Genomic DNA, 12345 nt, shown 5'->3' on the forward strand with positions numbered 1-12345 from the left:
TCGAGCACCCGGCGGACACCATGTGGGTCCGTCCCTGAGTATTTGTCTACTTGTTCAACTTTATGTAAGTGTAAATGTTTACTTGTGCACATTCAAAATTAGACAACATAAATGTGAAATAAGGTCAATTAGATAAAAGGACACATTTATGTATTATGTCTTTAATAATCTATAAACACTCAATGAATATTTAAGACAAATTCAAATTTAAACTAAACGTATTGAGTTTGGCTGAATTCATAACCGACACCCCCTCCCCTCAACTCCTTTGGGGCAAAACCAATTTTTCGTTGGGCTTTGACTCAAAATTGGGCTAAAAGACCCAAACAAGTCTTGTGGGCCTGTAAATGTTGACAATGCCATATAGAAGTTACAAAATGAGTCATCCATCACTATATGATATTATTATTATAATATATATATATATATATATATATATATATATATTTATATTATTGTAGCATAATTTTGTACTAATAAATTTTGTTTGGTACCTTAACCAATTATAGAAAGAAGACTAGTAAAGAAGTAAAAATTTAGTAAAAGTTGAACATGTAAAGTACATAAACATCCATTTTTGGAGTTGCAATTTTACTAATCCTCGTCGTATAATTTTTTTTAACAAGTTTTCTCCTTTTTAGGAATGATCAACCATATGTAAGGTTGAAAATTTGTGTGTAAAAATTGGTTTAGATCTCATGCATGCACGTATGGCTGAATTTGTTTGCCAAACAAGTTTTTTCGTTCTTCAAATTCCAACAATTCAATCACAAATTATCTATTCCAAATAATATCAAATATTTTAATATCGACAAGTTCTAACCATTATACTTAATTTGTCAAAATAACAACATATCTAACCTAGAAGTGAAAATAGAAAAAACAAAAAAAAAGAAGCAAGTACTTAATATTTGCCTAAAAGTTAAAGAGTATAATGATATGGCTATTCGTGCAAAAAAAAAAAAATTAAAATTCACTCCTACTAGGTTCCTGATTAGACCATATACACCGCTTGATAAATTAAACAATTTAAATACTTCTTTTCCAACGTTTATTTTACACTAACTTTTATTAATTAGTGATTCAACATCCATGCATAATATCCATTCAATCATTCATTAGAACTAAACAAAACCTTATCATAAAATCAAACTGATTTAAATAAATAAATAAATAAAATCAAAGTGATTTTAGACTATATAATAATGTATAAACTAAAGCACCGACCAAATTCCATGAAAATGTTTAGCCTCACTTAACTCTTACTCAACAAATTTCACATGCTATAGGGACCTAGGTCCGAACACGTATATACAAATTAAATAATAATTGCTATATGCTTTCTTTTTTTATTCGAGATATCGACGTTCAAATTCAACTCTGTTTAAATTTTTAGATTTTTTACTTAAAAGAAGATTTTTTGTACGTATCATTAGAATTTGTGATTTAAAAATATCATGATAAAAATAAAAAGTTCTCAAAAATAAAATCATACACGTCATTATAATTTTCAGTAAAACATAAAATAAAAGAGTGTCATATAAAATGAAAGTGACCAAAGCATTTCATTACTTAACAAGTACTACTTCAAAACATCTAATACCACTAGCTACATTAACAAGACAACCAAATTAAGTAATTAAACAAGCTGGCTAATTTAGTTTTTATGTCCAGAGAGACTCTCTCTTTACAGGATCTTGCATTATAGAACTGCTAGAGGAAGCAAAGCTGAGATATTGCTGAAGATTATTATTGAAGTTATTGTTATTATTATTACTTATTCCATATGGTGATTTATCTAATTCTTGTTCCATTAAAGTTGTTGGTAAACTGCAAGGAACAGGTTCTTGTTGCATTTGGATGCATAATATTTCTGCTTGAGCTACAGCCAACTGCATTTGTAACTGAGAAACTTGATTCTGTAGAAATGAAATGGCACCTACACATCCATAAACAGGATCTCTTACTCTTGCATTTGCTTCATACACCAAACTGCTTACTGCATCTGCTCTTTGCTGTATTGGAAGTTCCTAAAAATATACAAATGTAAACCAAGAAAAAAAATATATCATACATATATATATGACTAGTGGCACGGAGCCAAGATTCACTTCAAATATTAAAAAAAAGAAGTAAACAACCAAAACGTGAAATAATTTTGACTGAATATAAATTGTAATTTTTTGACGAAGGAGTTCAGTTTCCAAATTAATATAACATGAAGAAACAACTCATTTAACATTTACTTTTTGGTCATTTCACTGACCAATAAAATTTAGATTCGCGCTGTGTAAGGCCAACAATAAAAGAGGGAAGTACTTTGTACTATGAGTTTTGTTATTCAATCTACGGACTTGAAACCCTAGACCTAACTCGGGTTAAAGACGGATGAGATCAAAGTTTTTTTTTTCTACTAAAACCACCAATTAATGATTGGTGTGGGTTTAGGCATGACCCTAACCCATATATATTACTACTAAGAGTTAGAATTTTTCTAACTACTCAAACAATATTTTTGAATAAATTCTAAAGTTTCATTTTTTTTTGTAACAAAAAGGATACATACTCAAAATTAAGGTTTTCTTTAGGGTTGGTGTTTACATTTTTTTAAAATAAAATTGTCATCAGAAAGAAAGTTACAAAAGGACTTGGTTTTAAATAAGAAGGATTTATAGAAGTACCTGCAACATCTTGCTAATATTGCTAGCACCAAAAACCTTGTGAACAATGGCAAACTTGTGGGGATCATCAGGAGGAAAGTAAGGGGCAAAGATGCAGCCTTTGGCGCAACGACGCCTTAACAATTTGCAAGAAGCACAAGGAGAACTTCCTGTTCCCATTTTTGTGCCAGAAAGATAACTTCAACAAAGAGAATGAGAATTAAGGAAGAGAGAGAGAGAGATATTGTAGTAGCAAGCTTAGGACAAAGTGTAGTTTGGAAGAGAATCAGCTGGGAACCTATTTATAACACTTTAAAAAGAGTTACTCTAGTATTCACAAATAAAATATCATGGACAGAGTAATATGATATCTATATTATTAACAAATAAAATATCATGGACAGAGTAATCTGATATCTATATTATTAACAAGTAGCACATACGCTACAATTAATGAAGAATCTTGCATCTTTATATAACGACTTTGAATGCAATGACATTAACTGAATCAACAATAAATATTTTTCTACAATATTAGAAAATCTATAGTTACTAAAGGTTTCTTTTGCCGTAGTGATAGACAGATTAAAGATTTAAACTTTATAATTATCATACAACTTCAAATTAATAAATATAATAATATTAATAATCGAGTTCATTGTCAAATATTTAAAGGTATCTAGGAAATTTCTAATTGATAAAAATTAATGGGTTCAAATGGACGTAATCTACCCATGAATGTGAACTGAAAATCACAATTATTAAAAAAAAGAATTGTGGACACTTCCAATCAGAAAATATGAGGTTCATTAAATATTTATCATATAAAAATGACATTATAAAGCTGGATCTTCAAGGACTAATTAGTAGAAAATTATTTCAAGTTTCATTAATTTATTAATCTTTGAGATACAGTTAGTTTTAATAATTAAGTACAATAATAATAATTAAAAAAAACAGGATAAAGAATTAATGGTGACACCGCCAAGAAGCGTTAAAGGTTGGCAACTAATAATTCAGTTTGATGAATTTTCACGTTATTGTTTGACTAATATATATATTAGAGATCTATACTTATAGGTAGCTAATAAATAATACAATTTTGCAAATGAAATATTTTATTTTAAAGTATAGTATATAGTAGTAGATAAGACAAGGGGCAATAAATTCATGGGAGAACAACTAGGGTTAGGGTTTAACAAAATAGTGAGTAACGATGCAAAAACCCTAGGCCCGAGCAAGACCAAAAGATGAGCTCGACGTGAATGTTTGTTGGCGGACATTCACATGGAAACATCTATATTTTTTTTTATATGTCTTTCTTATACAAATTACCTTGTGTCACCCTTGATCAAAATATATGAATTTTTAGGGTGTGACGATATATTTTTTAGAAAAGTTAATTATATAAATGTTTTTTTTAAAAAAAAATAATCTTCTATAGCTAGAAATTGTGTTGGAAAACTCATCAGAGAGAAAGGGTATTTTGAGTAATAGGTTTTTGGACTTTAAAAAATTTATTTATTTTAAATCATTAAGAGAATGGCAGAAAATTCATTTATTTTGAATAGGAAGGAGTATTATTTGTTATAAGTTTTTACTATTTTTACATATACACAAGCTACTAATTGATGAAATCGTTAACTTGTAATATCTTCTTGATTTATTTATTAGTTATGTATTTGATAAATATCAGAAGTGTTTATACGCATTAATATCAATTGTAGGTCATAAGTTGGTCCCTAATATAAGATCTTACGGCTAGTTATATATATATATATATTTTGTTAGATTTAACCTTTTGCGATTTATCACTATTATCTTTTGTCTTCTACTTTCGTTATTCAATCCTTTTTCTTTTAAAATACTTTTAAAATTTAATTGTAAAGAGCTCTATGGACATTTTTGTCATTTAACCAAAAAATTACTTATCAATTATCATTTTACCAAAACACTAATGGCAGGTTTATTATTAATTTCAACATTTTTATCTAAACATCTAACTTTTTATTAATAAAATAATTTCAGCATCTAAAATTATTTTTCTAACACTTAATACTTATCAACTAATCTAAATGGTATCTATTTATTAGGTCACTTGAATATCAAATTACATGAACCCTGCAATATATAGTTGGTTAATAAAACATTATATACATATAATATGTATATGTTAAATCATTAAAAAAGGAGAAAAATAAAAATAAAAGACGAATTGATGTTTCCATAAAACATGAGTCATTGTAGGCAAAAGAAGCTTAAGTAAGAGAATTACTATTGCATTGAAAATTGAAATTTTTAATTATATATTGACGCAAATCAAGTGGGGAAACCTTTTTATTTTTATTTTTTCCACATTTTTGACAATTTAAGGTTTAATTTGTGCCAATTGACTTGTACTCCTCCAGACGAACATTATTTTAGTTAACATTAATTAGCGACACTTATTAAAAAGGAAATTGTTTAGGCTGTAAACCATGTGTTTAAGCTGTTTAATCTATAAAATACGACGTGCTTAACACAGGTTCCATGTTTAATAATCACCCTATAATCACATACACGTCCACCATTTAATTTCTACTCATGCACACTAATGGCTCACTTCTTCATGTACGAAATGTTATTTTTGGGCATAATTAATTAGTAGAACTGTAAAATTGAGCTAAACCAAACTTGAAAGAGTGTTTATGGGTGCTCTTATTTTCTTCTTTGAACACGTAGGTTTATATTCAAATCATGTTAACTTACTAAAGTTAAAGTAACAATCCAATGAAGTAAGAACGCATATCAATTGTTTCATTATACTTAAAATAAATGTTCATTTTTATTTATCCAGTTAAAAATAAAGAGATAAATTATCATTTAATATATACTATTCATTTTCCAACATTTAGATGAATAAGTGGGCAATATCTACTTTCTTCATTTCAAATTAATTGAATTGTTGAGGTGTTTCACATCCTTTAAGAAAAAAAAATTAAGACATGAATTAAACATAATTTTTCATTTTTACCCTTATTAATTATCGTCAAATTTATGATTAAATAACTAAATACGGAGTAATTAATAACTAATTCTACTACTGAGTAATGAATAGTAAAATTGAAAAAATATTCTAAAAGTAGTTTTGAAAATTGAACAATTAAGTTAATTTGAAAAATGTCTCAACAATTTAATTAATTGGAAATGGAAGGAGTAATAAAATTATCATTTTATTTATTGCTTCTTAAGGGGTATGTCAAGTCAAATATGAACGGAGATAGCAATCATTAAGCACAAACAGTTTATGTGCAAACACATTGTATTGATTTAATGCAAATACCGAATACAAATGATTTAATGCAAATACCAAATACAAATAAGTTTAATGTGAAAACTTACCCACATCATAGTTATTTACATTTTGAACTAATAAATGCATATTGTGTTTTTGTATATAGGCTTCCGTCATTTAAACGTGGTTAGTTAATTAATTTCTCAATTTATCAAAAATTTTCATTCAATCACTTTAATCATAGCAATTTGAATTAATTTGATGAGGTCATATTACGTATTTACCCCTTTTCAAGGACAAGAATGGGATGGTTTAGAAACTTTTTGACAGAATAATTAATTATGCATTACGTCCAATTTAGCACCTTCTATTACACATTCCAAGAGTTCTAAAAGTTGGATATTTCCTTCAGTTTTACTCTTCGACCGTAGCCGATACTACCCTCAAGACAACTGAATAATCCAATATTTGTAGCAGCAAATTCTAATATTTTCCATAACATCCCCCAATAAAATATAAATTGGAAAAAAAAATTGAAAAGTTCTTTAATTTGAGGAGGAAAAAAAAATGAAAACAAACAACCAGCAACCAAAATATTAATGAAAACCAGTGAATTAGTCCACGCAAAGCTGAAATAACTGTTGCAAATAATGAGAACACCCAGAAGAAAACAAAAATAGTATTCCATCCGTCTCAAATTATCATTCTGATTTCTAAATAGTTATTTTAAATTATACTTCCTCCGTTCCTTTTAGTTCTCATAGTTTTTTTTTGTGAGAGTCAACAATATAAATTTTTGGATCAATATTTAATGATATATTTATGAAAAAAATTGTAATTTATAATACTTTTCGTTATTTTAGTTAAACTGACTCTTAGGTATTATAATATGACAATTAAAAAGGAACGAAGAGATTAATTCATCATTTAGAAATGCAAGACAAAGTTCATTATTTTTTCTCATTTTTATCTTAGTACTACTACTAAAAGACATATTTAATTTGGAGAAATTAATCTTAAGAAAACAGATAAAAGAGAAACACGACACATAATTTAAGACACAGAATTATACTATAGAACACAGTGGTAACATGCACAAAATAAAGTAATTTAAGCAGCTACAGCTTACACATCTGATTGACCATTAATTAATTTGGAATGAAAATGAAAAGATTCTTGAGCAGTATGGCTAAGCTAGACATATAATTAAAAAAATATTCATGAGCTTATTAGAGCAAATGTATCACGAGGTTTCTGAAATGATACACCATAAACAATAAGAGTTGAAGAACCCCAAGCTTCGATTCCCACTCTTTAGCATTTAATGCTTTCCACATGATTCCAAACTTTTTATCTTCTATTCCGAGGAAAACAGCTCTTTTTCCCAGCTACTAAAAACTCTATTGAATTATATAATTCATCATATCCAATTTTCTATGTTCAACTAGTCTAAATGACCAAATCACTTTTCCTTCTAAGACAAAAATAAAAAGTTATGGGTCCCCCACCTAACCTCATAAAATACAAAAAAAGATTATCTTCTGTTTCAGTTTCCAATTTAGAATTTTTCAAACCCAGTAACTTCTTATAGCTAAGAAGAAGAGACGTGGTCGACAGGATGAGAACCTTGTAAATATTGTTTATTGATTTTATGGAATAATTAATTCTATAAGGTGATGAATAAAATAAGAGTGAAAAACAGACATCTTCAGTACCGTCTTAGAGAAAATAAAAAACATGCGAGCTTCAATGCATCCATTAATTGCACTTGGTGATATGGAAGATTCGATTATTGGGAAAATGGATGTTTTCTTATTTATTTAAATTTAAAAATAATCTTTTTCTTTTCTTTTGTTCCGTCTCTAAAGTGGTGGAAATTCAAGGCTTCGGGTTTTGTTGAACAATAAAATATTGAAAAAAAAAGAAAAAGGAGAAAAAAAAAAGGTGGCAAATATTTTTGTGAAAATCAATTCCCTGAAATCCTGAAATTTTCAATGAGGTTTATCGAAAGAGAGTAAGAGCCTGAAATCAGTCACAGTCGATGGAGGGTTCATCACATCATTCTCTCCGAATGCGAATTTAGAATTTGAACTTCATCGGTTCAAACTCTATATTCTATTATAGTCAATAATTTATTGTATTTGAATCTATTATTTGTATTGATTTTATCTCAATTTATATGATAATATATGATTAAGAAAGCAAAAAAACATAAATCATAAATATTTATGCGATTGTAAATCATATCATTAAAGATAAATTAAGCATTTTAAAATTAAATTTGTTATTGAATATAGAAAATACACAAATCGGGACAAAGGAAGTAGCAATTTAGTGAGAGTTTTAACGCATACAAGATTTACGCTAAGCAACTGTATTCGATCAACCTGTTATCTATGTATTACCCTGTATCGTATATCCGCTCCTAATTCTTGCTGTTCAAAACCGAGCATGATATTTGATTCTTTAAGTGATACAATTATATAAAGAAAGAAGATTTGGATTTCTAAAAAGTTATACAAATTCCTAATTGTTAGAGTCAAAATTTCTTACTAATCCAACTCTCTGATTTTGACTAGTAAGTTACACCTATCCAATTTGGCGAAGGTCTAAAAATTGACAAAACAATCAACTGCATAGGCACGTGATTGCATGGAGAGGGGCTGAAGCTAATATCTTGCTGCAAATGTACTCTTTGTTTGTTGCTTAGACTTAATTACAGATTCCCTTAGAAATATATTTTATTGAAGGCTTATCACCAGCATGCTAGGTTCCTATTGCAGGACCAAGGTCGAGAAGAGACAAGGCAAGCAGTCTGACCTTGTCTCATTATCAGTAATTTAAAAAAGCAAAAAATTGCTTATTATGGTACAAAAATAAATTTTGAAGAGTTTTCAATTGATGAAACAAATTCTCTTTCAGTTAGACAAGAAACAAAAGAGTCAATAGATGAAACTAGAGGTTCTTACCACAGCACAATATTTTTGTTATAAGACCATATTTTTAATAAGTTTTAAACATATCATAGCAATGATGTTGTGGTATATTTTTTACCTTCCAAGATACTAACCAATAAGAAGGGAAGTTGATCTTTGATCATATTGGTGACTCCGTAATAGTATTACTTCAGAGAAAAATCATTCCTGCACTATCAATTGTAATCAAATGACGAAATTAAATAAGATCTTTTTTACTAAGCATAATGACCTACCAAAATATTTTGCGTGTTTCCATCAGTTATTCCACTCAGTTTCAGATGTCGGTATTCATCCAATTGGCGCCTGTGTCGTCGTTTGATTCCATCTCTAAACAGAGTGCTTCCTGAACTTTTAACTTCCACAGGAATGTAGGATCCTTGTGAGTTCTGCTGAATATTTTTGTTCTTGATGTACGTTACTGCCTGCGCCTGAACTAATGTACAACAAGAAAGCTTTAGCAGTAATGAACTGATAACAATTAGCTTCCCCTTCACCACCCTTCTAGTTACATGCTCTAATGGAACACTTAGATGTCATTCCACCAAATTCAATTCAGATACATGTTAGGAACACAGAATGGCAAAGCATTAACTATGAAACAAAGGAGGGATCTAATGAAATACTTGAACATACCAGATTTTGAAGACTCTGAGATCACAGCAACTTCTTTAAGCTTCTTAATTTTTTCAATTATGAAATAGTTTTCAGAGTCATCTACGATGTTCATGTCAAAACATAAGAGCGCCTTTTCACATGCCTGAAAAGTACAAGTCAGAGGCAGATATTGGAATTCACTTGCTATAAGCAGTGGATGTTGTAACTTCAGAATATTTATGAAGCCATAAGGAACCAGGCTCAAAATAAATGTACAAAATAGATAGCATCAAGTCAAAAACATATGCTCTTTAGTGTCGGCAAGATGTAAAACATGCAATAGTTGCACAGCTAGATTGATCTAATACCTAGCATAACTTTCACTACACATAAGTCCAGGACAAACTGTCCATACTGTATTTCTGAAGGAGGACTCATCGATGAGGTAGAGGTGGCTAATTAGAACGAGACGTTTTCAGCAGTGAGTCTAATTCCTAATTCAGAATGCAAAAGAACCGTAAATCTACATCTAACAAATTTCAAACAAGAGGCATAAAGATAACAAAGTTAAGTGATTTTCACTATAGCATCTGAGTGTCAGATCAAATTATTCAGGTAAACTAACAGAGATAGAACCTACAAACACATCCAAAAGGGGAACACAATATGACATGATAAGAACATTCAAGCTATGATCAAAGAAGTACAGAAACATAACAGTACAAGCAGAAACATTTAGCATTAACTCTGACCTGAGCATAAATTTTCAATGGACAGCATATACTAACAATTTTGTTCCTTGTTCATTTGCACGTGTAATATGCTTTCAAGTGCCCAAAACTTTGTCAGAAACTTACCTTCTTTGCAATGGAACAAAAGCCACTTTCAAGTGAATGCTCAGCAAAAGTGAGCCACTCACTATATAAAACAAGAAGCCTCTGATCACTGATAGCTTTCTGCTCTCTCATAAGCAATGCCTCATATCTCAATGCCAAGCAACTCTGTGAATACCCAATGGTTAAAAGTCACGTTTTTGGAACCGAAAATAAAAAGGCAAAACCAGAATTTCTATAATGGAAGAATATAATCATCATCAGTTGTGGTTTCTTAAAGCTTTCACAACATAGGATATGTCTACACTTTGGATCTTCCGAAATGTTTGACACACTTTAACTCTGATAAATTCTGTATGCACCTTTCACAAATTTCCAAAAAGATAATTTAAAGCATGATCTGATGTTTAAAATCAGATGAAATTCTCGACAACTACATCGACATTCTGTTGAAGACTACAGCTAACTCTTAACCTCATGCTCTATCAAATTGTTTCACATATAAGAAAAGAACGAGGTGTGTCTGCAGTAATATACCATGAAAACTATCTATATCATAACACTCATTGGATAGTCAGGTTCTCGTGTTCCTAAATATCACTTCTACTGATTACTTCATTTTCACAAACTCTAACCGAAAAGAGTTTTTGTATATACATAAGGAAGGATATATTTTCTTTACAGATACAATTTTCTCTGCACACAGCAGTCATTGTTTACATCTTTTGCTACTCACATTACCACCTGCCTCCACTACCAAAATCACAGCCACTTGTACAGGAATATAAGTTATCTGTGTCTACTACTAATACTTATTGAAGTGCATTCGAACACTAAAAGTTTAAAACTAAGGATATAACTTCCTTAGCAAAACAATATTAGCATGAGATTTATCTTTCGAAGATAAAACAAATACCGAACACAACAGGCTACAAAATCTCAAGCAGCTCTTCAACTTATCACAAGTTCCACCAAAATACATGGTTTAATACATCAGTGTCTTCAACATCATCCAACTGAAAACTACTGTTCTTTCCGATTAGCTCTGTCTTCTAGTAACTATGTGTTTCCAAATAATTAAATCAAAGTGAAATGTACCAATTTGAAATCGATTGAGTCAAAGCTGTATACCTCAGTATCTCCGATGAGAGCAAAAACGCGAACTAGAAAATCTACGATCAGAAGCTTATGCTCTGCAGCTTTTCCAGCGATTTCCTCAATAATGCGGAGAGATTCGTGTCTCATGAACTGTTTCAAAATACATACCACTCCGTCCAGAGATTTGTAATCGTTCCAAGCTAAAACGGACTCGAGAATTCGAAGAGTTCCTTCATCAAGTCTGCACAAAAATCATGCTCACAAGTGCATTTTATTGAATCAGAACAAAAATTTTGATTAATCGAAAACAAACCTACGGCTCTCGACTTGGAATCTGAATAGGGAGATTTGCTGCGAAACTGCAGTTGACATCTTCACGAGAAGGAAATGAGGAGCTGCAGATTTCAAACTGCCCTAATTTATAGTCTGTTCGAATTTTGTATTTTCCGCGTTCCCTTTTTAATTTTATTTTGGGTTAATTTCAAAGAGCTCCTTCTTGTTACATAGAAACTACACTTTCCTCCCTGCGATGTTGATGACTTTAACATAATTAGTAACGTTATGATTATAAAGTATTGGTCTAACAAAGTAAATTAATATTAATATTCTTTTTTAACTTTGTGTTGAAATTACGAGCCATCAAAAATGATGTAAATTACAATGAAAGTGGAATGATAAAATAATTTAAAACATGGCATAAATGTTGATTTCTGACTTTAAAAAAACAATTCCTACAGAACAGAACAGTTATGACCCACAAAGTTGTCAAGTCAAAGAGATTTTCCCAATTAGGAATCTTAGGTTGATAGAGCTCGTCATAGGTGACTTGCCTTGATATGTTTACCTCTCTTTGAGTGATTTTGCGGTAATAAAAAAGAATAGTTCAAAAGAAGGAAGGAAGTAGTGGT

General features: G+C 30.0%; 2 protein-coding genes across 4 annotated transcripts; both read right to left on the reverse strand.

Moving 5' to 3' along the window:
• Positions 1-1541: 1541 nt before the first annotated feature.
• LOC107023815 (LOB domain-containing protein 12) lies at positions 1542-2947 on the reverse strand. The gene is made up of 2 exons (XM_015224625.2): positions 2682-2947; positions 1542-2030 (listed from the first exon to the last, which is right to left on the reverse strand). Exons 1-2 carry the CDS (start codon positions 2838-2840, stop codon positions 1665-1667), a joined length of 525 nt encoding a protein of 174 aa, XP_015080111.1. The 5' UTR covers positions 2841-2947; the 3' UTR covers positions 1542-1664.
• A 5367-nt stretch (positions 2948-8314) lies between these two features.
• LOC107022798 lies at positions 8315-11860 on the reverse strand. Of its 3 annotated transcripts, none has more exons than XM_015223387.2 (6): positions 11751-11860; positions 11471-11678; positions 10364-10507; positions 9546-9669; positions 9146-9345; positions 8315-9077 (listed from the first exon to the last, which is right to left on the reverse strand). In XM_015223387.2, the coding sequence occupies exons 1-6, from the start codon at positions 11807-11809 to the stop codon at positions 9072-9074; spliced, it is 741 nt and encodes a 246-aa protein (XP_015078873.1). In that variant the 5' UTR covers positions 11810-11860; the 3' UTR covers positions 8315-9071. The 3 variants fall into 3 exon arrangements, 2 of the variants coding, with proteins under 2 accessions (XP_015078873.1, XP_015078872.1); XR_003579007.1 differs by having other exon boundaries at positions 8726-9077; positions 9146-9340; XM_015223386.2 differs by lacking the exon at positions 8315-9077 and having other exon boundaries at positions 9128-9345.
• Positions 11861-12345: the final 485 nt, after the last annotated feature.

The sequence above is a fragment of the Solanum pennellii genome, chromosome 6 (genome assembly GCF_001406875.1).
Source record: "Solanum pennellii chromosome 6, SPENNV200".
NCBI classification, from domain to species: Eukaryota; Viridiplantae; Streptophyta; class Magnoliopsida; order Solanales; family Solanaceae; genus Solanum; species Solanum pennellii.

What these genes read in the sequence shown, in the direction of transcription:
- LOC107023815 (XM_015224625.2), bottom strand. Translation starts at nt 2,840, where the DNA reads ATGGGAACAGGAAGTTCTCCTTGTGCTTCTTGCAAATTGTTAAGGCGT. An exon ending in ATATTAGCAAGATGTTGCAG is followed by an intron (nt 2,031 to 2,681) that starts GTACTTCTATAA and finishes GTATATTTTTAG; the next exon opens with GAACTTCCAATACAGCAAAG.
- LOC107022798 (XM_015223386.2), bottom strand. Translation starts at nt 11,809, where the DNA reads ATGTCAACTGCAGTTTCGCAGCAAATCTCCCTATTCAGATTCCAAGTC. An exon ending in TTCCAAGTCGAGAGCCGTAG is followed by an intron (nt 11,679 to 11,750) that starts GTTTGTTTTCGA and finishes ATTTTTGTGCAG; the next exon opens with ACTTGATGAAGGAACTCTTC. An exon ending in CTCTCATCGGAGATACTGAG is followed by an intron (nt 10,508 to 11,470) that starts GTATACAGCTTT and finishes GGGTATTCACAG; the next exon opens with AGTTGCTTGGCATTGAGATA.